The following is a 24,743-nucleotide window of genomic DNA, read 5'->3' on the forward strand; positions in this document are numbered from 1 at the left end:
GGCAGGGAACCTTCCCCTAGGCCAGGCTGCTCCTATCCCCACCCAACCTGGCACTGAATGTCCTGTCCCACGTCAGCACAGCTCAGCAGTCGGATGTGCAGAGATCCAAGGAGGAGAAGCATTTCCTAAAAACAGAGTAGCTCCTTCTTTAGCTGAGCCCACAGCCATAAACACCACAGAACAGCATCCCCAAACCCAGGAGACCCACGAGAACAGGGCTGTAACCCCTAAAGTGCTCATCCCAGCACTCCCAGTGACACTCCACAGCTCCCGGTGGAGCTGGGCTGAACCGAGGCACAGCCCTGCCCACACACACCTTACCTGGCAATGCCGAAGTGTTCCGCATGAGAGGGTGGCCTTGGGCTCCACAGTGAGAGGGAAAAAGGAGGCAGGAGGCAAGGAGACAGAGCTGGTTCCAAATGTTTCACTCTTTATTCGAAGTTTTACATGCCACCAGCGTACATGAAAGTTGCACATTCAGAATTCGACTCACTACGAGGACAAAGGGCCAGATGCAAACACAAGTGTCAAAGGAGCGCACGGACGGAGGAGCCCGAGCCCACGAGCCTGTAGGGATTTGTCACCAGGTTGTCACCCTGATGGCACCTGGGGTGTCAGAGATAGACCCCCAGTTTTAGGACCACCCGCTTTGCCATCTCCAGGGTCATGAGCCGGGTCTTCTCTCCTAGCGTGGCACCGTTCCCTTTCAATGAGCTAAACAAGCATTTCTGGTAACATCTCTACCAGAACTGAGGGTGTTTGGAGACCAACTGCCCATTTAATGCTTTTCTGAATTCCCCTTTCTATCAATGCCAGCAGTTTTTACAAGGAGAAACAATTTCCACCCGCTGTTTAGAGGGAGAGACGACAGAAATAGGGACTCTTACACTGACATTTTATTTTCAAAGAAAGTTTTGATAGAAAAACATTTTCCCCAGCAGCCTTGGGCAGGGAGTTGCAGCTTCCACTTCAAAGGACAAACTTCAAAAACAAATCCAGTGTCCTAATGGTTTTGTGCTACATTACTTAATTGTCATACAGCTAATTAGCAATGCCTGATTTCACATTCTCTGTACATAGATGAAGTTCACAAAAGAAGGGGCTACTTAAAAGAATAAATAAAACAAGGCACCCGGCAGCCAGGCTCCGACAACATTAACATAAAACGTTACACTTTACCATTTAAAAAACTGAAATAAAACCCCCATCATGATTAAACCTATATTGATCTGCCTTCCTTCAGATCTCAGAGCTTTGGATCTCTGCAAGGAAGGGGGGAGAACACAACATGGCAAGAGGGGGCTTAGCCTGTGCCTCTGTGTATGTATTTCACCAGCGTGCAGCAGAGATCTTTAAAATTCTAATTATTTCCCTATCACCAAGTAAGATCGGGATCAATAGATGGTACAGACTGACCCCTTTACTCGAGTGTCAGGGGGAAATTAAAAAAAAAAGAAAGGGGAGGGCGAACCGAGAGCATCAGAGGTCAATGCCACAAAACAATAGATATTGATGTCTCCATTCATTTCAAACAGCGGAAAGGTCAATGCCTCCCTTGCTTCATGTTTTATGGCTGAAATCCTGCTGCTAACAGCAACAATGTTAGTAGTCAGACCTCATCCATCCTTTTTTATTATTATGATTATTTCTAACCAGGTTAGCCATTTTGAAAATTTGACGAAAGCTGGGAGCAGCAGTGGGGGGCTGGGTAGGAGCAGAAGAGGGGAAGCTGCCCTGGAAATTAATGGAAGAAGATGGTTTCCATTAGTTTTCAAGTCCCCCTGTCCCCCTACCTGTGCCCCAGTTTGTCCCTCACTGCCCCCTAAAAAATGAAAAGGGCCTGAGGCAACATCCCTTCACTATTAATCATTATTCCCCGTACAACATCCCAATTGGTTTCTATGGAAATGATTCTGCTGCCGGAGTGCCCCGGCTGCCTGTGCATCTCAAAGAGGCAGGAGAGCTGCAGTGGAAGGAGACTGAGCTCTGCAACGCCCGGCACAGCTCCTGCACTGCTCTCCCAGCTCTGGCTGGACACTCTGCTGGGACCACCAGCCAAGAGGGAATTGCATCCCCCTTTAGGTGAAACTACCCTTCTGTCCTGGCTCACTCCACCAGTGGGAAAGTCCCCAATTTCTACAGCCCTATCCTAAAGCAGCACTGCTGAAGAAAGCAGCCAGCACCTCACATGGATGGTCCCACACACCCGTCCATGGTCCCAGAACCGCCACAGCTCTGAACAACACCGTGAGGGGACGGGTCCTGCTCTGCTCCCTGGGGTCCCACATGCCCGGCAGAGCAGGAGGCAGTGATGGGAATTAATGTGAGTGGGGTCGTGGCTCTGCTGCTCTCAGTCTCTCCCCAGAGAACAACACCTCACCTGGAGGGGAGGATTCAGCACCTGGGGAGCCTCCTCCTCCCCTTCCACAAGCGAGGAAACAGGCCAAGCCTCACAATGGGTGTCTGGCTTCCAGAGTGAGATCCATGACTCCATCCTGCCTCCCTCCTCTCACTTCCATCTTCTCCTTCTCCCTGACAGAGAAGTGACCAAAGTCAGAGCTCTCCTGACTGTCAACACACAGCCCCTTCTCCAGAGCAGTGGATACACTGCCATTTCCTAAAGAGACCATGAAATCAGCTTTGCAAACAGCTGAGGAAGCAATTCTTTAACCTACACTCCTGAGAAACCCATGGTCACACAGATGACTTAGCCCCTCCAAATTCCCCACACCAGTGTCACTCCAGACCCTCCCAGCCTGCAGGAACCAAATGCCACTTTGCCAAACAAGACTTTGGACATACGCAGAGCAGCAAACTACATCAAGTTTTACACAAGGACAGAACCTGTCCCAAAATATCCTTCTCCCACAGAACCACAGTCACCTTGATGGTGGTCAAAGCAAAGATTTCGGCTGCAGTTCCCAAAGATTGGAGGTTTGCTTGGAAGGCAGCAGGGAACAGGCCAGCAGGAACTGGGATCCTGCAGAGGCACTCCTTGCAAGAAGGGCACCTTCTGGAATTGAATTCATTTGTTTTAGACGACGGACAGCAGCATCAGCAGCTCAGAGATCACCTCCTTAAATGCTCACAGATAGCAGGAGGAAGATTTCTGGAGAGATAGGGACAGAGAAAAGGAGCGGGGGGGGGGGGTTCATATTAAATAAGATGCAGGAGCAGAACACCCCTCTCTCTGCTCCCCTCTCCTCCTCTACAGCTGCCTGCAGGAGCCTGAGCGCTGAGTGGGCTCCGAGTCCCATCCACTGCTCTGCTCAGAACATATGGAGCTGTGTTTAATAGCCCAGCTCTGCCAATTGGGTACTATTAGGGTGGGTTCTTTTCCCAGTGTAAATGTTGCAGAATATAAATTGTAATTAACACCGATGCCAAAATAGCACTTAGAGAAAATAAGCACATTATTAACATCTGGTGAATCCTGCCTGGAGTGCAAAAGCAGCGGAAATTCTCACTCACCATAAGAGGATTTGTAGTAGGGATATCAAGCCCTGGCCCAGAGTTGGGGAGCTGGGGGTGGAAGGAGATTTTAGCTCTTTATTACTACTTGGGATGCTACCTTTACTACCTGTGGGTGACCTTTCCTAGCCCTGGTTATAACTGGCAGCATCACCAGGACTTGTGACCCACCTGCATGATTACAGATGCCCAAACATCATACCCCTGGCAACGGAACAACGGCGCTATAAAACATCCCTGGCTGCTGCTCCCATCCAGCAGGACACGAGGCAGGTGGCTACGGATGTGCCAAGCCAAGTGTACAGCATGTTCCATCAGGTGACTGCAACCCCCAGAGCAAAGGTTTAACCCCAGAATCAGGCAGCAGCTGGTTTCTGCACACCGCTGTCCCCCAGTCCAGGTTTTCCAGCGGAACAGGAAGAGGTGAGCTGGCAGCACTGCCAAGCTCTTGCTGATGCCACAGCCTGTTTATGCAGGAGAAATCCCCGCTGAGGGTGGGGATGACCTCACTGGAACCAAACATCAGGATTCCTTCACAGGACTGAACAGGTCCCTGAAGGCATCAGAGCTGCCTCCACACCCTCCACGTTCCCTGTGCCCTGAGGCCACTGGCACAAGCAGGACAAAGCAACTTTGCCAGTGCTTCAAACAAGGGGGAGAAAGCAGCTTTGCAAACACCCTGTGCCCAGCCCTCACAAGTTATCCTAGGAAAAAAACAAGGACAAAAACCAGGCAGAGCTGAAGTGGCCTGAACCGGACAGAGCAGCAGCTCGTGTTCCTGCCAAAAAGCACATCTGATGTGCTGAACTGAGGGAGAGAAGAGAGGGAGAAGGGGATTCAAACAGGTGAGTACTATGACAAGAGGTAGAAAGAACGACCTCATCGGGGAGAGTGGGAGGAGCAGGGCAGCAGCTCCTCACACTCAGCTGAAGCTGAGGCAGAGCCTCAAACACTCGGGGAGTGCTCACAGCTCAGCTGCAGCGTTCCCAGGGGAGCACGAGCTGGCCTCACCATCCTGCTGCCAGCTGCATTCCAGAGCCTGAGCTGGCTCCCTGTCCTGAGAGGGGAAGGGACAGAGCCTTGGGAAAGACAGCAAACCACCAGGGGTTGGTCCCAGCAAGGCAAAGACCTGTGCTAGCAGAGCCTGACGCTCAGATGCTCTTTACTGTAACCCCTCTGAGCACAAGGGTTATCACAGCCTGGCTCAAGATTTACACCTGTGGGACAGAATTCCAGGGAGGCTCACACGTGGCTGATTGGAAAGTAAGGACAGAAAGTCCTCCAAGGCTGGGAGATGCATTTCAATCTCAAATCTATCCCCTCAGACCAGGCTTCCTACGAACACCAAGGGGAAAAGAGCATTTGGGAGAGGGAATTGTGAGTAGAAAATGCTGACAAGGAGAAGGGCACATCATCTTTGGACGACTCTGGGCCTCCCCAGAAAAGCAGAGCTCAACACATTCGGGATTTGGGTGAAATCAGACAGCTCTGGTCAGCAGCTGCTCTGCAGAAGTCAGACCTGGTATGCTACCAAGGAAAATTCTGCCACCCAGACATGTAGCTCCAGGAATTTGTAACTTGGCTTTTGGTACAGCTGTCTGATGCTTTTAAAAGTGCTCAGTAAATAAGGCAATATGAAAGTGATCCAGACCACTACCGATGCCTGAGGAAGTTCTGTGGAGCAGAGAAGCTGACTGAAATCACACTGTGAAAATACTTCCTAACATCTCTAAAATTAGCATGAGCCCAAGGCATGGGATATAAGGACAGAACTGGAACACTACATTCCCATCTATACTGCAAGACAGACTGCATATAAATCAGATCTGAGCTTCAACTTATTCACTGTAGGCACCATCTACCCTAGGACAAGGATTTCCAAAAGAGTTGAGAACTTCTTCCACCAGACCAATGGAAACAGCATCAGCAGGAACATACCATGGTCAAAGTGTTAATGACCTTCATTTGTTATTAAAAAAATTTAAAAAGAGTCCTTGTGGTACTTCTCAATCAAAAAGAACCCCTTTAAATATCCGTGACTGCACGTGCGTGACTACAAATGCCTATTTGTAACATAGAAAAGATGTGATGCACTTCAATTGAGCAACACATTTTTGTGCCTCTGAGCTGGCCTAGGCTTTCTACTTTGCCAAAAACAGACTGAAGCAAAGAATGATTTCCACCAAAACCACAAAGCACACTGCCAACGTACACAGGGGCCCTTGGGACAGACACCAGGGGACACAAGGGAAAGAGCATCATTAAGTCAGTTTCTCTTACCTTTAACTTCAGTAAAATAACAGAAACGATTCATATTAACGGCAAGGAAACACTCATCAGATTCCACAAGCCTTTGAGAAGGATTTTCAGATGCAAGCAATATCCAATAGATGTTTCCCCAGTGCAAAGAACCAGCTTTTTTTTTATTATTATTATTATTATTATTTTGCAATTGCACCTGGTTGAAGTGATTGTACAGCATCCAGTGAGGTGGCCAGGAGCCAAGGATGGGAAATCCAGGCCAACAAGAAGCTGCTCCATGGGTTCACCACGCTGACTTGTCCTTTCCATGCTGTGACAGTCACCACCACAAATTGGGAGGTTCCTCGGCCACTCTGCTTTTAAACAAGGTAATTTCATCCAAGTGCCTCATGGGGACATCTCTGATGACCTCTGTCAAGTCCTCGTGAAGCAGAGGGAAAATGACGACGTTTAATGCAGGGCGTTCTGCCTGGAAACTAAATCAGACACAGGTTATTAGCCAAGGAAAAATACCAATTGTGCGGTGCAAGGGAAGGGGATGGCCTGGGAATCGATCATGCAGGATGGGGGCAAGGAAGGGTTGTTCAGAGGAGGCAGGAGGGGCAGCTGAAACTCCAGGTCTCCCACTCTTCCCTCTCTGTGTCAGCAGGGAGTTCAGCAGGCTGGGTTTGCACCCCTTTGCAGTGAGTCTGCTAAGCTGACACAAGCCCATATTGCACCTAAAATCGGGAGGGAGGAAGAAGTTAAAAAAAAAATTAACAAAAAATAAATCAAGACACGTGGGTACTCTTAGAGGATCGGAGATCCCAAGAGCTCTGCCCAAGCTGGGCAAGGTGCTCAGCGATAACAATTTAAACCACCTGCAAACCAGAGGCAAGTTGCACAGCCATTAGGAAAATCAGGCCAGAGCAATGTCAGGCATTCCCTCAGGGCTGAGCCTGGGATTATCACTTCAGGCTGGGTTGTTCTGCATGCAGAGTCTACACTCTGCAATTAGAGCATAGGCAAGTTTAGAAAGCTCAGATGTGCAGATAAGCATTTAAGTGTGCTCACACTCACACACTGCAGCCTTCTTTTTAATCCAGGCTGCAGAGCAAAGGAAGAGATTTGCAAAAGTTAAAGCCATTAAACAATGTAGAAAGAACCGTACAGAAAAAGCCCAAGTGCCCACCAGCAAGTACTTTATATGACGGCAACCTGTGAGGAAGAGAAATGGTATTAGTGCAGTGTAACAAGAGTTCAGTCCTTCAAAGCTGGGGGGGCGGGTAAAACTGTAGCATAATTACCCTCAAGAGTCACACCTTAAGATGAAAAAGATTTGTGACTCAGTCCAGTGCCACCAAGACGTTTCCTCTGAAGGATGTGACAAGGACCAGTTCACTGTCAGTCACAAGGAGGCAGAGTCACACTGGCAGCACCAGTCCCTGGAGGCTGAACCAAGCTGTGTTGGGTCCAAAGAGAAGCTCTCTGCTCAACAAACTTAGACAGGTGTGTGCCTGGAAGATTCCCAGCTCATCTCTAGCTCTGAAATGGCCAGATTTCTGTCAAACAGTGAGGAAAAGTTGGAGATCCAGCTGCTGGAAACAGACATGAAAATCCCAGGTAGAAATACAGCCAGCTGGAGAAAGCAACTCGAGAGACTGGCATTTCCTGGGAGACAGAAAGGACATTCACATGCACGTATGATTTGGAGTAGAGCTGCCAAAAACATAGCAGAGAAACTTCCATTCCCAGGCTAGCTGATCAGTCTTGGTAGGTTGAATTAATTTGCCTGAACCTAAGTAGCTGCAGGAATAAGAATTTCCAGCAACAGAACTACCTGGGGCAATTTTATATCTCTCTGCATCACAGACCTGCCCTTCATGCCTAAGGGCTGGCAGAAAAGGACACGGCTCCTTGAGTAGATCCGGGGACTTGTGTCAGAGCTGTGCAGCTTCTTACTTCCACAGCGCTGCCCTCAAGAAATCAACCAGCAAATAACTGCTGATCTGGGAGGCAGCTGGTAAAGTCTGCAGTGAAATCACATAAAATACAGCCAAATGTCCCTTTGATAGTCCCTGCTCTGCCTCAGCTCTTCATGTTTCTTATCCAACACCACAGTCCTGCAGAGAAAATCATGGTAATAGACCAAGTTTACTGAAGTTCAGCAAAGGAAGAAGCTGCCATCTCCCCAAGGGAAAGAAACTGCTTCCTTCTTTGTATATAGACTCTCCCAAATTGGACCTGAGTGCTGCCTTCTCACCACGTACAAAACTGTAGTTTATAAGCAGCCTTTACATGTAGCTATAAAAACAAGAACCCAGACGAGCTGACATGATGAACTGCTACCGAGACAAGTGAAAAACCCCAACGCAGTTAAGTGTCCCTCCTAAAGAGGCTGGGTTCATACTAGGGGTTTGAACTTGATCTTAAAATAAGAGGAAAAAATAGAAGGAAAGCTTTGTGACTTTCTCCCCCCCCCCCCCCAACAGGAAACTGTATGTTACTGCAAACCTTGTAAATTCCATACCCCAGCAAGTTGACGCCGGAGAATTCTTTCCATGTACAATTTGCGTGATTTAAGCAAAAAAAAAAAAAATCAAATGCACATGGTTCACTATTATTCTCAGTTAAATGTGCGTGCAAAGCCTCTCCTTTAACTGCCTGTTAAAAAACACCCTGATTTTAACGAGCAGCTGTCATAATGTTAAACTGGGATTAGCAGTTCCCAAAAGCAGCCTCCCTCTGCAATCTACGCTCCTTTAGTCCTTCCCCGGAAGGCAATTCCTTTCTTCATACACCTGTCCAGGTGGGCTAGATTAACTGAGAGGCACTTAGAGCACTACTTTGAAAGGCCCCAGGCGTGGGGAGGAGATAACAAGAAGGGGAAGAGAGTGAGTTAATGAGTTGCAGAACAGCTCCTGTAATCTTCTTGAGGGTTCTTTCCTCATTCCACACCTGGATGGACTTCAAACTCCATCCACCTCTGCAAACGCACGGCTTGTAAAATTAAAACCCGAAGGACAGAGAAGGATGTTGACCCGGGGAGACAAAAGAGCTGCAGTTTCAGACTTGAAGCCCTGCTTTTTTTGGTTTGTTTTTTTTTTTCCAAGGGAAAAAAGCCAAGGATATGCTTGCCTGCCCTCTCCTACAAAACCTCCAGACTAAACTCATCATGATTAATTAAATGAAAGCAAGTTTTCTAGGCAACTGACTAGCAGCCCCTTCAAAACAGATCCTTTAATCAGAAACAACCACTGGGATAACAAAGAAAACACCTCCCCCCCTCCCCAGTATATTTTCCAGCATAAGCTCTGGTCCAGCAGAATCAACACCAAACCAACAACCACCCAGCAGGAATTTCCTCAAGGAGGTTTCTGAAGTGTCCTCATGTGGATGTGGACACAGAGCAGACCTGGCCTCAGCAGCTGGCTGGAATCATCCAGGGAGCTGGGAAACAAATGGTGAAGCACACCCTGTGTCACAAATTCCTCCTGGCATCAGCAGAGGTACAGCATGTCTCTGCTCTCAGATCTTGAATTGGTAGTATATGGATGAAAGGGTTAATGATGCTTTGCTATTTGTCTCCAGAATTCCCCCAGAACAGGTGTGGACTGGACTCAGTAAGGTTATTTTCAAGTGAACAGCTTGGTAAATAGCCTAACACTACGCTCTCAATTACTTCCAACCACTGTGGCAGGATCCAATATGTAGGTCAGGGACAAAGTCAAAAAGAAAGAGAAAAAGTCTAAAGCAAGGCTGCACTTTGATCAGGTTTCCTCGATTTTAGCAAGACAAAAGAGTCCCTCCCTGGAATGCAGTTATCTCCTGGCAAACATTGACATGCCTCTCCAGAGAGGACAGTGAGTCCCCAGGAGATTCCACCTGCTGATAGATCCAAAGGGTAGCCCAAAGCCATGGGGAATCTCACCAGCCTGCCTGGAAAGATGGATTATATCCCCCCCTGCAACCCTCTGCACCACAGACACTGGAAGGTGACAGCTCTCTGCATCGGGCGCTGCTCAAACCTTCTTTACTTGTAAGGACAGGATAAGGCAATATTTGGGACTGGAAGAATGTTCTTCCCCTTGAGATTTCCACAGAAACCCAAGGAAAGTCCTAAGCCAAATCAGCCATTTCAGCACATCCCACTACACAGGGGCTGGCAAGCAGGACCCAGGGCACGCAATGTGGGATAATTACACACTGCCAACAAAAGCAGCGCACAGCAGATGAAGTCAGGAAATACAGTGTATCAGGAATGGATCAAGGGCAGATCTCTGACCTCCACAAACCAAGCTGAGCTTCTGGAAAAAGAACCTCTAGAGAAGGAGAGGAAGGAAGGAAATGAGGAGAAGCTTGATTTGGGGGAACAGAGCACAGCGGGGACAGAGCAGATGCGGACTCTGGTTGGCACAACTCTCACAAATGCAAACCAGTCTCTGCTGCAGTCACATACCTTCTCCCCTCTCTGTTTTTACCTTCCCCACAGGCTGAAGAGCTGTTTTTGGAGAGGCACAAGTTTCTCAAGAGCAGAGGTTTCAGACCAACTCACTTTTTGCCCTGTGTGCAGCTCTCTCACCTACATGCACAAACCCCTGTTAATCCTCTGCCAGGCACAGCCTGTTTTCACTGGAAGACTTGTTCACACCTCCAACTTCAAGTGGGGCATCTGCCTTGAAAGTTTCAGCCAGCAGACCTGAGCCAGCCTGGAAACTCCCTTCCTGAAGCACAGCACGGTGGAATGGAGGAAGTGCCAGGACAAGCTGGAGCAGCTGGCAGCAGCATGACCCAACACAGACACACACACACTTTTCTCATCTTCTCAGGGAAAGCCAGGCAAACACTTAAGATTTGTTCCACTGGCCGTGCCCTGACCTCAGTACCAAGGAGCTGCAAACCTCTCCTTGCTCACAGTGACTGCCAAAGAAGCTTCTGCAGAGCATCTTCCAAGGAAGATCTGGCCTTGCCAAAGAAACTGTAGGTGGGATTCTCCCAGGCCCCTTCCCCTGGGAGCAGGGAGAACCCACTCATCCCCCAGAAGCCTCTCAGGGGGGTCCAGACCCTCCCCACACTGACTCTAAAGCAGATCCATTCTCTCAGTGCCATTCTCCCTTCCAGCCCTGCCAGAGTGCCAGTGCTAAGCAGACTTTATTTCCAAACCTCAGAAACATAGTTGAAAAGTTCCCAAGGAAAGATGTTCAGATTCCTCTGGTTGCTCTTAACTCCACACAATGAGATATTTTTGCTATAAAGTGTGTTCCTTTAGGGGTATCTTCCACCCCTTCCTGTCTGTGTAGACAAACTGACATTCTCCCAAAGCTGTTGATTTTTCCACACTAAGTCCCATCACTGCAGTCTCCAACCTGAGACCGAGGGGTGTAGATGGGACTCTGGAAATCACTCACACACATCACTGCCAACTCTCCCATTATCCTCAACGCAGCTTCTTCATTTGCCACTGCGTTGAGCCACAGGGAAGGAGCAATAACACATCAGACTCATCCCGAGCCGAGGCAAATTACATCTCTCTGCTGTGGTTTCCCTGTAAGGCATGAATGGCACTCTGCTACTTCTCCTGTGAACTGAGGTTTGTATCAAACACGCCTGCAGACTGAGGTTCCTACGTTATTTTGCCAGCTGAACTCTGCATCACTCAAATGTGACCGGACAATTAGAGGGGGAGGGAATAAGAACCCAAAGAGCGATGCCAGAGCGCCCAGGACACGTCCTAGGGGAGTGCTCTGCCAGAGCAAGCTGAAAGTTATTTCCTAATCTCTTCCACAAATTAAAAAGCTACTGCAATAACTGCTCAATTAGATTTATTTTACTATGGAAATGCTTTAAAGCTGCAGTTAATGCTTCCGTTCAGCCTTTTACACCCTCATGAAGAGAAAGCACGACAGTGCTATTCCAATGTTATTTCTCAGCCAAGAGAGAGAGGACAATCCTTGAAAGTTATTTCATGCACAAACCAATCTGCCCGCTGAGGAAGGTTTCAGAACTGAATTCCTTTCAAAACACATGAGCTGGCAGTTAGAACGAGGCATTTGGGTCAGCCACAGGAATGCATTTAAAGAAGGGGGTTTGTGAGTACCCCCAAAAGAAGATAAATTAATATGGCAAACTGAGGACGGTCTCACAAGCCCTGCTGGTTTGTAGAGTATTTAAACCCACCCATAAACAACATCCCTGATAGAAGCAAAGGTGTCTGGGCCACACCTTGTGCATTCAACCTTCGCCAAGCCCGCCAAGGAATCCTTGGGCAACGCAAGCTGACAAGGATGCAGTTTGTTATTCAGCCTGTGACAGAATGATTCAGGGGTTTCCAAGAGCAGGAAATGAAACAGACAATGAAAGCTTGAGCAGGATGCTAATGATTCACTACACCAGCCTGGTGATACATTAAGTCCTCTCCATCCCACTTGTGCGGGGCTGGAGCCCTCGGCAGGCTGGGGCTGGTGGGGTGGGATCGGCCCTGGGACCAGGAAAGCCAGCAGTGTACAGACAGGGACTTCCTCAAGGTCAGAAGGAAGAGAAGGTGCTGAAGGGATGCAAACCCAGCTTGAAAATCTTGAATAAGCCCTAGGTGCTCACAGCAGCTTTTTGCAGTGTCAGTAGGACTGCAGCAGTCGGGTGGGCAGCACGGGAGTGACACTGAGGGAGTCAGCTGAATTCAAAGATGATCTTGCCATCACCTACTGCCCCTAGAGCCCCCTCCAACCTCTCTAAGAGTAAAAGGGATCCCCAAAAGGGATTTTATGAGGTTGAGACCACAATGAGAATCCAGGCAAGCAGAATATTGCAGGGATATCCAGGGCAAGGTGGAATACTTAGCCCTGATGTGAGCAAAAATTCATCTGTGATAACTCAGTCCTGTGCTAAATGCCAGGAGAGGGACTGGCTCACTCAACACTCAATTTCAGCCCTGTGCTCCCACCTGGAAGCCCTGTTTCTGCAACTGAATCCCAGGAGGCTGCTTCATCCCTTCAGCAAGCTCACAGCTCTCACAGCCACACAGGGCCACTGCAATCAGCACTTTAAGAAAAAGGGAAGATCCAGCCAAGAGTTTCACGTTAAAAAAAGGACAATAACAAGCACAGGGAAATTTAGGTAATGCTACAGAAGACTGAACAGGAAGATCTAATTTAGGCTGAAAGCTCTTCCTAGAAAGTGGCAGGAATCTTATCATGAAAGTCACTTCAAACCAAGCAGTATTCAAACCTGACACAGGCAGGTATCCCTGTGCCACACAGTTTGGATCCCCAGAACTGTGAGACTGTCCTAAATGAGGATAATTCTCTGCACTTTCCAGCACTGGTTAACCCAAGAGTGATCTGAGTCATAGAATTGTTTAGGGTGGAAGAACCCCCTAAGACCAAGCCCAACCATTCCCCCACGGTCACCACTGAACCATCTCCCCATATGCCACATCCTCACGGCTTTTAAATCCCTCCAGGGATGGAGACTCCATCACTGCCCTGGGCAGCTTTTGCCAGTGCTTGAGAACCCTTTTGGTGAAGAAATTGTTCCTAATATCCGACCTACACCTGGCACACCCTGAGGTCATTTCCTCTTGTCCTGTCCCTTGTTCCTTGGCTGCACCCTCCTGTCAGGGAGTTATGGAAAGACAGAAGGATCCCCTTGAGCCTCCTTCTCTCCAAGCTAAACACCTTCAGCTCCCTCAACTTCTCCCCATGGGCTTGGGCTCCAGACCATTCCCCAGCTCCGTTCCCTTCTCTGGACAATCCCCAGCCCCTCAATGTCCTTCCTGAAGTGGTGGGCCCAGGACTGAACCCAGGATTCAAGGTGTAGCCTCACCAGTGCTGAGCTGCTCAGGTGCTTTGCAAAGCCATTTGCTGGAGACAGGTACCAGTGTGGCTGGGGAACAGGGGCAGAAAACTTCGGAGAGAACTGCCACGTCCCCACACCAATCCCACAGCTCTGGGGGGATGCTGCTCCACAGCCCCACACAGCCCCAGCCCTCTGCACCATCTCCCAACAGCTCTCAGACTCCAGGAATTTACAACAGCACTTTTGGGAGACGTGAACAGCTGAGCCCAGCTGCCCACCCAGCACCCCAAAACACCCTCCAGCTGCACCATGGTTTTTCCCTTGGATTCCATTTCTATAAATCACAGCTCACCTCCACGCCTTGACACTTCCCCCTTCTTCATGAAGAATCCCTAATGATGCCTTGTTCTCAGAGGTTTTTTGTTTTGCTTTGGGGTTTTTGTTTGTTTATTTGTTTTTATTTCATTGTCGCTTTCTTGATCTTTTTCCAAGGTGTTTTTCCAAGGACTTTTCACTGGCTTGTATTGTCTGGTGTTGTAGAGTCCTTGAAATCACTACAATGATAGAAGCTATCTAAACACTTCAGCTAAAACCGGCAAAATTCTGAAGGCATACAGTGGAAAATAAAAATCTGTCCTTGAAGCCAAGGGGATATTTGCTGAAGCATTTCCCATCCCCTCTTCCAGCTTGTTTTCTGATGGCAAGGAAAGCACCAGGAAAGCAACTTCTCCTGCACATTTGTGAAGTGCCCGCTAACCACACCATGTAGCTGTGCAAGCCTGAAGTCATCCAAATTGCTTGCCCGCAGGATTTTTGGGGCAGAGACATACCAGCATATAAATACGATAATTTAGCATGCAGCCCGTTGGTAAGTGGTAGGACCTTCCATGGGTCACAGCTCCATCTACTGACTCTTCCACAAAATAACACTGTGGGAAAGATTGGGAAAGCTCCTGGAAGGCTCATCCCCTCGGACCTGCCTTTGGACACAACGGGTCTGTGCAGGAATTTATAAACAATCCCAGCACAGCAGCTCAGCCCAAAATGGTGAAGAAAATTTACCTTTTCTGCAAAAAGCGTCTTGGCACAGCAGCAGGTCTGGGGTCACGCCTGAACCTCCAACCACAGGGCCTCAAATTGTGGTATTTTAGTGTTTGTGGAATTAATGCTGCAGCGGTTTGAACAGAAGAGTTATTTAAACAGGGACAACACGTGCTTGGAGCTGAGCACTCCAGCAAAGTTTGGGTCCGAGCATAAAATGGAAAACATTGTATTCACTGGATCCGCTGCTATCTGAAGTGTGGCAGCAGCTGAGCACCATGTGATGGGGAAAAAAATGTCAATTTGCACAGAAACTGAGACTAGACCAACGTCACATGTGAAACCTGAGGAAGATCAGGGAAGTGGATATGGATCACTCAAGCCACATCTCCCACTCTAACCACTACGCCCTTCTTATGTGCAGAGTATCTCCCTGAACCATAAAGGAGCTACACCCCCTCCCGTTCACACTGAAGGAGAAAGAATAAAGAAAAACACTGCAATGATTTATCTGCCCAGAGGGAAACAATCTTTACAGTCTTCTCTACAGCTCAGAGGAGACCTTGCCCTTGCAAGCCTCCTGTTTGCTGATGAGGCTCCAGATGAGCCCTGTTCTGCTTATTGTATTTCATTGCAAAAGAACCAGAACTGAATCAGAGGCTTTTAATGACTCGAAACACACGAATTAGTTTGTCCCAAATAGCAGCAAACTTCAACCAGAAACTGCTCACCAGAAAGCTGGACACCACAGGGTCTGGTTCAAAGCCGTCACAAGAGTAAGAGACATGAGAACAACCTCTCTTTTCAGGCCAGTGGAACAGAAATACATAACACTAACCTCCTTTTACAGTAAAAAGGGAGAGTTTGAGAAGCAGTTCAGGCTTTAAGCCATTGCTGTGCTGCAGCAGATTGAATTCCCAAGCTCCCATTACCACACCCTGGATATTCACCATCTTCCAGTACAATTCCACAGCTGGAAGCAGTCTGTTCTCCCCAAATATGTTCTGGCCTCTTCTGTTACCCAAACCCTCCTGAGTACCCACAGTTGAAAAAGGACTGCCCTGCCCTATATGGCATTTTCAAGCCCTCTCAGCTCTACCTTCTGCAGCAAACTCCTGATACATGCCCAGCCCTGGGTCCTTCCATTCCCACTCACATTTCTTCTCTTTTTTAGAGGCATTGGGAGGATGTTAATCACTTTGGCCCCAGCCTGCTGTTCAAAACTATCTCTCGGCCTAAACAACACCATCATCACAGCCCTAAAACATGAACTCTGACCCTCAGTGGGACCTGAGGAATATGGATCAATTGCCCCAGATCAAGAAAGGGAGCAAACAAAAGCTCAAGGTCCCTCCTCTCACCTCCTCCTTCCCACTCACTCCCCATGTTTCACACACAGCATCCACACACATTCCAAACAAATGGAAAAAAATAAGCAAAAATCACCTTGTTCAATTCTGGCACAAGGAGAGATAACTTCCAACTTGCTGCCTGGTGTAAAACTTGGATTAAAGAGACACCAGCTGCACACTCTTAGAGGAAGCCATGCTGTGTGAATTGGAGCCTTACCCACAGGTTTAAGCTCACACACAGATTTTACTGCACATCTCTCTCTGCCTTGGAGTAGCAGACAAAATGCAGTCAAAAGCAAGTCAATTCCTGACCCCATCCCAAGGCACATATGGGCAAGGATGAGAATGGAATTGCTGGAGAAATCACGTGGTTAAAGACTGGCTGATTGCTCGTGGAAGGCTCCAGGCTTTGCTTACACATCATTTTCTGTGTTTTGTTTCTTCCATTTTATTACTAGAGACAGTTGCATGAGAAGGGGATCTTTGTTGCTTAGGAGAGCATCTGCTCCCCCTGCTTATCTTCCTCCTGAAGTCATAATCTTACGTGACATCAAAATCGTTTCCAGAGCCACCAATTACAATGTCACAGAGGATTATGACTTCAGGTGTAGAATTTGCAGTGGGAGCAGATGCTCTCTTCAGCAAAAAAAAAACCTAAAAAGCAACCTTCAAAAAACCCTGTTTTCATACAAGTGTCTCCATTAATAAAATACAAAAGAAGAAAATAAGTTTGACAGCCAGAACTGTAGCTAAATATAAAAATAGTTTTTAACATTTCCACGAGGCATCAGCTGCTCTTTGGAAAGTTCCCAGGGTTTAGATTATAAAGAGGTAGAGAATGTAGTGAGAATCAGTCCACGACAGAGAAAAAGAGGAAGAAAAAGCTGCAGAATAGTGTATTTCTGCTCAGTAAGTGGACATTAAAATTTTGGTCAGCGCTGCAACAGCACCTCAGAACAGAGAGAAAATAAAAAACAGGAACTGCAGATTTCTGGTGCTTTCTAAGGATCCCCAAAGCACAACTGACATCAACCCAGTAATGTTTTCACAGATATGAAGCCCCATGTAAAACCAACTCAAAGGATCCTTGTCGCATCACAAGGAATTTACTCAGATGTTTCCAACAATCCTTATCCCAGAAGGACACAGAGGCTTTCAGAGGCACCAACAATCTCAGGAGCAGTTTGGTAGGGAGCTAATATAGTCACAGCCTTCTCTGGATTTGATCCACGGAAACAAGCCAAGTGTAATAAGTTAGTCTGAAGCTGGAGGAAGGCAAGGGGGGGAGGAGCACCCTTTAGGATGCACTAATAACGCCGTGTGATTTGAAATTTTTATTAGAGCTTAACAGGGCACAGCAACAGTAGGTGACAAAGAAAACAGACTGAAGGCGGGGAAATAGCCTCATAGAAAAAAAAAAAGATAATAATGGAAAGTCTGCTGCATGGGAAATATTTTGTAAGATGACTGCCATTATTAGAAGATTTCCAAATGCCAAGCGTAATTAAAAGCTCTCTTTTCAAATGCAGTTCACGGCTCACACACAAACGTTTCCCACCACGTGAGCCTCAGAACGCTGCAAGGGGCCAAGCAAAATGCATTTAAGAACTGCCAAACGTGCAAAGGCAGTTTGTACCAATTCTCCCCCCTCACGAACCCCTCCGAAGAAAAAACCCTTCACAACAACCCTTTAAAGGCTTTGAATTGCGCTGCCAGGGGATTATCAGTAAGTGACATTTACAAGTGATTAGAGGACAGAGAATTATCTTAGTCACTTGTGGGAAAGGAGGAAAGCTTCAAGGTCAAAACTCTCAGTACTTAAAATGTCGGCAGATGTTTTGTTTACACAAAAAGTGTCATTTGATTTATGATGGAGCTTTGCCTCCAGAACTTCAGCTCGGCCAGCGGAACTGCAGAGACCACGGGTGGGAATGGAATCAAAAATTCACATTATACCTTCAAATATTTCACTGATTCCCTCTTATTAAAGTAAGAGGCTGGCTTATGTGCCAAACAGTTACACATTACCTATTAGCTCCTTGGAACAAGAGTTCCAAGCCATATAAACCTTGGCAAGCCAGGGGAACGGAGATAAATCTCCGACAGCTCCAGAAACCCCATATCCACCCCTTTCCGCACTCACCTCCGGACAATGGACTGCTGGAGGTTTTTGCAAACGGTGAGAGATTCTCCCATAAACATGTGGCACATGATGACCTCAAGGCAGCTGGCCATGAATGACATCACTGCGTCAGACTGCAGAGTCCCGCTCCGGGAGACGATGCAAAGCCGCTGGAGAGAGGAGCAGTGACTCAGTGCCTGGAAGAACTGGGCGCCCGCACAGAAGTACGGCTGTTCCAGCCTGCAGGAATAAACAAAAAAAACTCAATGGGCAATTCATGCCTGGGACGCTCAGACAAGAGGGAAAGACACAGCACATTCATGGGGGGGCTGGCAAATGGATCAAGCAGCGCCTCTGACCCTGAAGGACAAGGGTGGAAATAGGCAGAAAGGCCCTAAACTGCAGTATTCCGGCGCCCACAGGGAGTAACCCTGGAGTAACCCTGGTTTTGCAAGTTTCTGACAAAATGTAGTGGGTAATTCAAGCCTTGGGTCTGAGCAGCAGATCCATTCTGGTCTTAAAAGCACAGCCTGGCTTCTGTACCTGATAACCACGAAGCAGGTGGTGTGGATTTAGGGACCTTCTGCTCCAGTGTATAAACACTGCCCAAACTGGTCTTATCTTCAGCAGGCATGAAAAATACACCGTGCGCACAGGCTGATGCAGAACTGGGGCCAACACAGTGACCACAACCAGCCCTGGAAAAGGATCAGAGCTACTGCTCTCCCGCAAGAAGAACAACCGTCATCAACCCAACCTTTACCTTAAACACCTGGCTCAGGGAAGAGAGACAGGATCCTCTATCACAGTGATCCAAGAGGACAATAAAACGACACAGTGAAGCCATCCCTGGCCAACAAGGGGTCTGTGTTTTAACCAGCAGCATAAGTGACTGACTCCCTCACAGCAACCAGCCTGCGGGGAGCTGAACCTACTTGAGGCCCGTGCCACCAAGAGAGTTCATCTGCTTAGTGCAGATTTACTACCAGGCTTCAGAGCACTTGGGAATCTCAGTCATTGGGTCAGGAAAGCCAAGAGCTCCAAGAAGGTTAATCCATTAGGTGATAACAAGCTGCCGGGCCCAACCTGATCTGGGTAATCTCTGCATAGGCTGTGTAGTATGCAGGGGCACCTCAGCAACTTAATCCTGTTAATTGATAAATTCTGTTTCAGTCTCAGCCTGTGACTGCTGTTGGGTGGCAGTGCCTGAACAGATCCTCAGAGCGTATCTGCACATGGAGTAATGAATTAAAATTCATATTAAGAGAACGGGCAGCCTCTTCAAATTTTCAACATCATTATGGGGCACTGTAAATTTAGGACAAAAAACACAGAATCTTCAGGATCCGGGTTTCCAGGTGAATCTCTGAGACACACCAGTCACCCCAGCAATGTCGCCTGGCACTCGCTAGATGGCAATGTTGCTTTGGAATAGCCTCTTAAACTTGTTCCTCAGCCTGGAAAACTGGGAAGGGAAAAAAGGGTGGAAACAGCAGGGAATTAGTCAAATCGAAAGGAAACTACGTTATCAGGAGGAAGTGCTAATTTCGAAAACCATCTTAAGCCAATATAAAACCTCAGACTTCACTCAGGGAAGAAGAGTGACAGCTTACACCTAAACGCAGTACAAGGAGCCAGCCCTGCTGCTTTATTCCAGGCTCTGCACTGCCTCCCATCTCTATTGCTCTTGGCCTCCATTTCAAAGCCTCAGGAAGCTACAGGGCCTAGGATGAGCAAAGCAGCACTGCACACCCAAACCTCCTTCCCAAGCCCTCAGTTCCTCCATGGCTATTTACTCTCCCCAAGGTTAAAGACACATTCATGTAACCCAAGACCTTGAGCAACTGAATTCCCAACAGCTGCCACCCCTTGGATGAGACCAGCACACTCTCCCCTGTTATAAACGGGAAGTGGTGGAAAGTGAAAACCCTCCTGAGGTGTTTCAGCCCCCCTGGCTCCCCTCACTATTGCAGTGGATCAGGGACAGGCTCACAAGCACCAGTCTCAGGTGATGAGCAGTAATTTCAGCCACAGAACTGTGACCTTGATGTCTCAACTGCACAGCACTTTGGAGCTTTGTGAACAAAGGGGGACAATGGGACTGAAAGGTTCTGCAGTTTCACTGAAAGAGGTCGATTTTGGAAAAGAAAAAGAAGAAAAAAAAACCCATCTCTAAAGTGCTAACATTTGTGTTCATATGGACTAGTGCAAGGAAACCATCACAGTTTCCTTTCACAAGCACATTTTGGCTACCATGAAGCTCCTTTATGCACTCTTTAGGATCAGACCCTTTGTAGGATCCTTTAAATCCTACCAGGAGAGGAACACCCCCAGGACAGACTTTAAATCTAGAATGTTTTCAGTACATTATAAAGAAAAATAAAAAAATAAAGAGGCGAGATTTTCATACGAACTCAAGGCAGACAAATACCTCATTGGGAAACCCAAAGAAAACTCAACATTATCTAGACAGTGTAGGAGTCTCTTCCTTCCTGGAAATTTAAGAGGTGTACATGTACACAAAGCCAAAAAGTCAGCAAAGGCACGTAGTATTTAACCAGCCCTGAGAAGCTGCTAGCTCCCAAATAAGCAGCATGCACTCCTCCTTATCTAAAAGGAAGGCAGTCACAGCACATTTTGCTCCTAAAACACTGCTTAAAGGGCATATCCTGAGCCTTCAAGGACAACATGCAATGACTTCCCATTCTCCACAGGTCACGAAGGAAAATACCCAGTTTTCAAGCCATTGCAGCTACTTTGGACTGGAAGGCTTTTAATAGTAGCCACAATAAACCACACATCACATTTCTGGAGATCCACAAACAAAATGGGAGACGTTCAAGGGCAGCCCCTCACCTGAGATCTCTCAAACACTTGCAGTGTTTCAGCATGTCCATGAGAGCAGACATATAAACCATCTTGCCCATCATGCCCAGGTTGGCCAAGGAGAGAGTCCGCAGGTGCTGGCACTGCAGCCCAATGCTGACCAGCCCAGAGCCCGTGAGAATATTTGGCAGTTGTGCTAAGGTGAGGCTCTGCAGGTAAGTCAATTGGCTAATGGCAGCCACCTCTGAATCCCCCACGCTCTGTGCCCGGACACAGGGAGGCAACGAGTTCCGAATTGCTGGCTCGTTGCGGGGCATGGCAGAGGAGAAACTGGACCCAATTATCTCCAAGGTTTCCAAAAATCGGAGGCTTCCCATCAGAGCCCAAAACACTGAAGACTCGATCTTCTGATTCGCCTGGTCCCCTAAGTTCTTTGGATATGACTGTATCCCAATCCGAACTTTCCTTCCAAATGTTTGGGGCACCAAATTAGGTGTGGTGGGAGGCTTCTCCACGTTTGCAGCAACATCTGTGATGGAGCAAACTGGTAGTGCTAATGAGAGCAGGTGCTTTAGCCTGGACAGGAGCTGGCACAGGTGGTTCCCTATGCTTTCAGAGCTGTGATGGTGGGCTGCAGAGAGGTTCAGGTGTCTCAGGTTGCAGCAAGACACTACCAGGCTTTCCAAAATGCTGCTGTCAATATCATCTTCCGCTTTCCGAAACAAGGACTCTGGGGCCAGGCAGTGAACGCAGCCACTGAGATTCAGACTGGTCAGGCTTTTAAGATCCTTCCCACCATTAATGACCCTCTGGATCAGGTGCCCACCAGATAAGGTGCATCGGCTAAAGCTGAAGTAGAAAGGGTTGTTGAACTTCAAGTGTTGCAGGAGCCCAGAGCCATTAATCCAGGCTTTGGGCAGTTGTAAAGCATCCAGACGTACATTTCGGGCCATGGAGTCCAGCAGGTTTTTGGTGGCTCCTGTCTCGGCAAAGCTGCCGGGGGCGGAGATGAGGAAGGCGTGGAGGTTCTCAGGTGTCCGATCACTCAGCACTGCCAAGTACAGCCTAACCACCTCCTGATTGACGTAGCCAGGAGCCAGCCTGGCGTAGAAGATGCGGAGGTTCTGGTAATGGGGCACGTTGCTCTCGCCCACCATCAGCTGCCCGGAGAGCATAAACCCCTCCCGGGAGCGATCCAGGATCTCAAAGTACAGCAGCAGTTTCTCGAGGCTGGTGCAGCACGGGACGACGCCGTACGAGGGGGTGTAAAGGGTTTGCTTCAGCTCCGAGACGCGGCTGAGGGTGGCTTTGCACTCACTGCTGAGCTGGCTGGCATCAAAGCCCGGGTTGACGTCGATGGCCAGGGAACGCAGGTGCTGGAGCGTGGAGAGCATCTTGGAGAGGCGCAGGGAGGTGACGTGGCACCCAGACAGGTTCAGCTTCACCAGGTTCTTGCACCGTGTTACGTGGTCGATGGTGGAGCTGGGCAGCCAGTAGCACCCGGCCATGTTCAGCTGGTAGATCTCCTTTCCAATGTCCCTCATCAGCTGCTTCACTTTGTCTTTGTCCACCTGCACCCAAACAAAATCACATTCAGTGAAAGATACGGCAGTGGTGGGCACTGACTCGGTTTCCCAGCTGGAGATGGGGATAAGAGCAGCTGGCACTCGGATTACGTGGCTCATCCAAAGGTTTGGGGATGGCAGCATGGCCTAGGAGTTACCACACTGCAGGCAGCTCAGTCCGCCATGCTTTGGACTCTTAGGATTACACTTCCTTTTGGCTTCTGCAAAAAGACAGCTCAGCATCTGAGGGTGGAAGGGAAAACTACCTCCATTTTCTACCAGCAAAGCTATTTCAGCAAAACTGATTATGTGCAGAAACTCAAATTGAAAGAAGAATGTTTCCATTCTTCCTCCTTCAGCTTCCTCTTTCGCAAATGAGCAACAGAGGCTTCCCCTTGCCTGCACTGGCTGATACGGTTCTCATTGAACATATCACCCTTTCTTCCCCAGCTTTATTTTTGTTATAAAATTCACACAATTTCTGGCTTTGCTGACTGCATGCCTGACAGCAACACGCACAAGATTTTTTTGCATAACAACACGGAAAACGTATTTTGAGAAAATGGCAACTTTACACAACCACAGTTACAATCAAAGGTCAAGTTTACTTTCATTTTTGCCTCAAGAAATATGGAGAAGTTAAGTTTTCACTGACAGTATTTTACATAACTATGGGAGCACAGAGCTGTTCTAACAAAGCATTCTGGAAAATAAATGCTTTTATAAAAACAGCTTACTGTGTATTTGATTTCAGAGTTCAGGAGCCGTCTATTTATGCATACACATTGGAAAGTTCTACTTCTTGGCACTGTTTCTCAGAAGTCAGATTTGTCTTCACAGCTAACAGAAGAAGCAAGCTCCTCTCCCCACCTTATAGTCCTTCTGAAGCAGAACTGTATGTGTTAGACTCTTGTCAAGGCAAAGTGTTGCAAGTTTCCTGCAGGTTCTCCTAACATTCAGGACCAGGTCTGTGCAAGGGACGTAGCTGAGGATGTGCAGAAGGATCTCATCTGAGAACTCCATCAAGTTGACTCCATTGCTTTCCTCCTCACTCTCCTCACTTACGACCTCCTGGTGGGGAAAAAAAAAAAAAAAAAAAAAAAAAAAAAAAAAAAAAAAAAAAAAAAAAGGAAAAGGAGAATATGGAGGCAGTGCAAAACTTCACATGAAGCCATGGTACTTTCACTTGATCTTTCACTGTTGGGTAACATTTCCATTCATTCTACTTACTTTGCAACTGGAAAAGTGACTGTCCATGACGCTTTCCTAAATATACCTCAGCAATCTCTTTCTACATCCTTCCTCCAGGCGCCACCCGTTTCAATAACCTTAAGAGTTATATAACCATGCATATATACATATATATACGGCTATATATATCTGTTTACACATACGGACACACACCAACACCGCAGCCCAACATCACCCACAGCTCTTGTGCAACACACTCACACCTCAACGGCGAAACCACAGCCCAAACCGGCACTAACGCCAGGGCAGCCCCTGAGGGGAAGCGGGGCTGCTCCACCTCACGGCCGCCGTCAGCCCCCCGGAGACACCCGGCCAGGGCGATTCCGCTGCTCTGGCCCCGCCGGCCGAGCGCTCTCCCTGTCCCCGAGCCCGGCTCCCGCCCTGAGGGCTCCGGGCTCCCCCAGCCCCGCAGCCGCCCCCGTTACCGGCGCCCCGAGGGGAAGCGGGAGGGGCGAGCTGAGCCCCACAAGCCCCGACTCACCTCTCCGCAGCGGAACATGGCGGCAGTCGCGCGGTGCCGCCGCCACCGCCCCGCCGGGCCCCGCTCGCAGCGGCCGCGTCCCGGGCTCGCTCCCGCCGGCCCGGCCGCCTCACGGCTCTTCCGGCGCGGCCATGACCCGGTTCCGCGGCAGCGCCCGCCCCGCGCCGCCATCTTGAGCGCGGCGCGGCCGCGGAGCGGAGCCATCTTGAGAGGGGCGCCGCCATGGTGGGAGTGGCGGGTCCGTGGAGTCGGAGAACACCGGGGTCGCTCACGAGGGAGAAGAGCTCTGAGCTCATCGGGTCTAATCTTTGACCGGACACCACCGTGTCAACCAGACCACAGCACTGAGTGCCATGTCCAGGCTTTCCTTAAGCATCTCCAGACACGGTGACTCCACACCACCCGGCCGGGCATCCCCTTCCAATACCTGACAACCCTTTCTGTGAAGAAATGCTTCCTGATATCCAGCCTGACCCTCCTCTGGCACAGCTGAACACCGTTTCCTCTCATCCTGCCCGTTGCTCCCTGGGAGCAGAGCCTGACCGCCATCTCGCTACAACCTCCTGTCAGGGAGTTGTGGAGAGCAAGAAGGTCCCCCT

At 48.6% G+C, this 24,743-nt stretch overlaps 1 protein-coding gene and 1 long non-coding RNA gene across 3 annotated transcripts; both read right to left on the bottom strand.

Moving 5' to 3' along the window:
* Positions 1–410: 410 nt before the first annotated feature.
* Positions 411–24,223, bottom strand: FBXL18 (F-box and leucine rich repeat protein 18). 2 transcript variants are annotated; one of them, XR_010723228.1, is made up of 6 exons: positions 24,145–24,223; positions 23,283–23,483; positions 20,878–22,418; positions 18,043–18,261; positions 5,752–6,209; positions 411–3,109 (listed from the first exon to the last, which is right to left on the bottom strand). XR_010723228.1 is itself a non-coding variant. In XM_066198031.1 (5 exons), exons 1-5 carry the CDS (start codon positions 24,160–24,162, stop codon positions 6,053–6,055), a joined length of 2,136 nt encoding a protein of 711 aa, XP_066054128.1. In that variant the 5' UTR covers positions 24,163–24,223; the 3' UTR covers positions 411–6,052. The 2 variants fall into 2 exon arrangements, 1 of the variants encoding a protein (XP_066054128.1); XM_066198031.1 differs by having other exon boundaries at positions 411–6,209.
* On the bottom strand, positions 6,884–8,500 carry LOC136297804 (uncharacterized). The gene is made up of 3 exons (XR_010723229.1): positions 8,243–8,500; positions 7,035–7,835; positions 6,884–6,930 (listed from the first exon to the last, which is right to left on the bottom strand). It is a non-coding gene; the product is annotated as an uncharacterized lncRNA (long non-coding RNA).
* Positions 24,224–24,743: the final 520 nt, after the last annotated feature.

Source organism: Chamaea fasciata, unplaced genomic scaffold (assembly GCF_029207755.1).
Source record: "Chamaea fasciata isolate MVZ Bird 193981 ecotype frontalis unplaced genomic scaffold, bChaFas1.0.hap1 SCAF_16, whole genome shotgun sequence".
In the NCBI taxonomy this organism is placed as follows: domain Eukaryota; kingdom Metazoa; phylum Chordata; class Aves; order Passeriformes; family Sylviidae; genus Chamaea; species Chamaea fasciata.

Excerpts from the sequence above, each read along its gene's own strand:
- FBXL18 (XM_066198031.1), bottom strand. Across the intron at positions 18,262-20,877 it reads AAGTGTTTGAGAGATCTCAG|GCTGGAACAGCCGTACTTCT; the intron begins GTGAGGGGCTGC and ends TTATTCCTGCAG. Across the intron at positions 6,210-18,042 it reads CAGCAGTCCATTGTCCGGAG|TTTCCAGGCAGAACGCCCTG; the intron begins GTGAGTGCGGAA and ends TGTCTGATTTAG.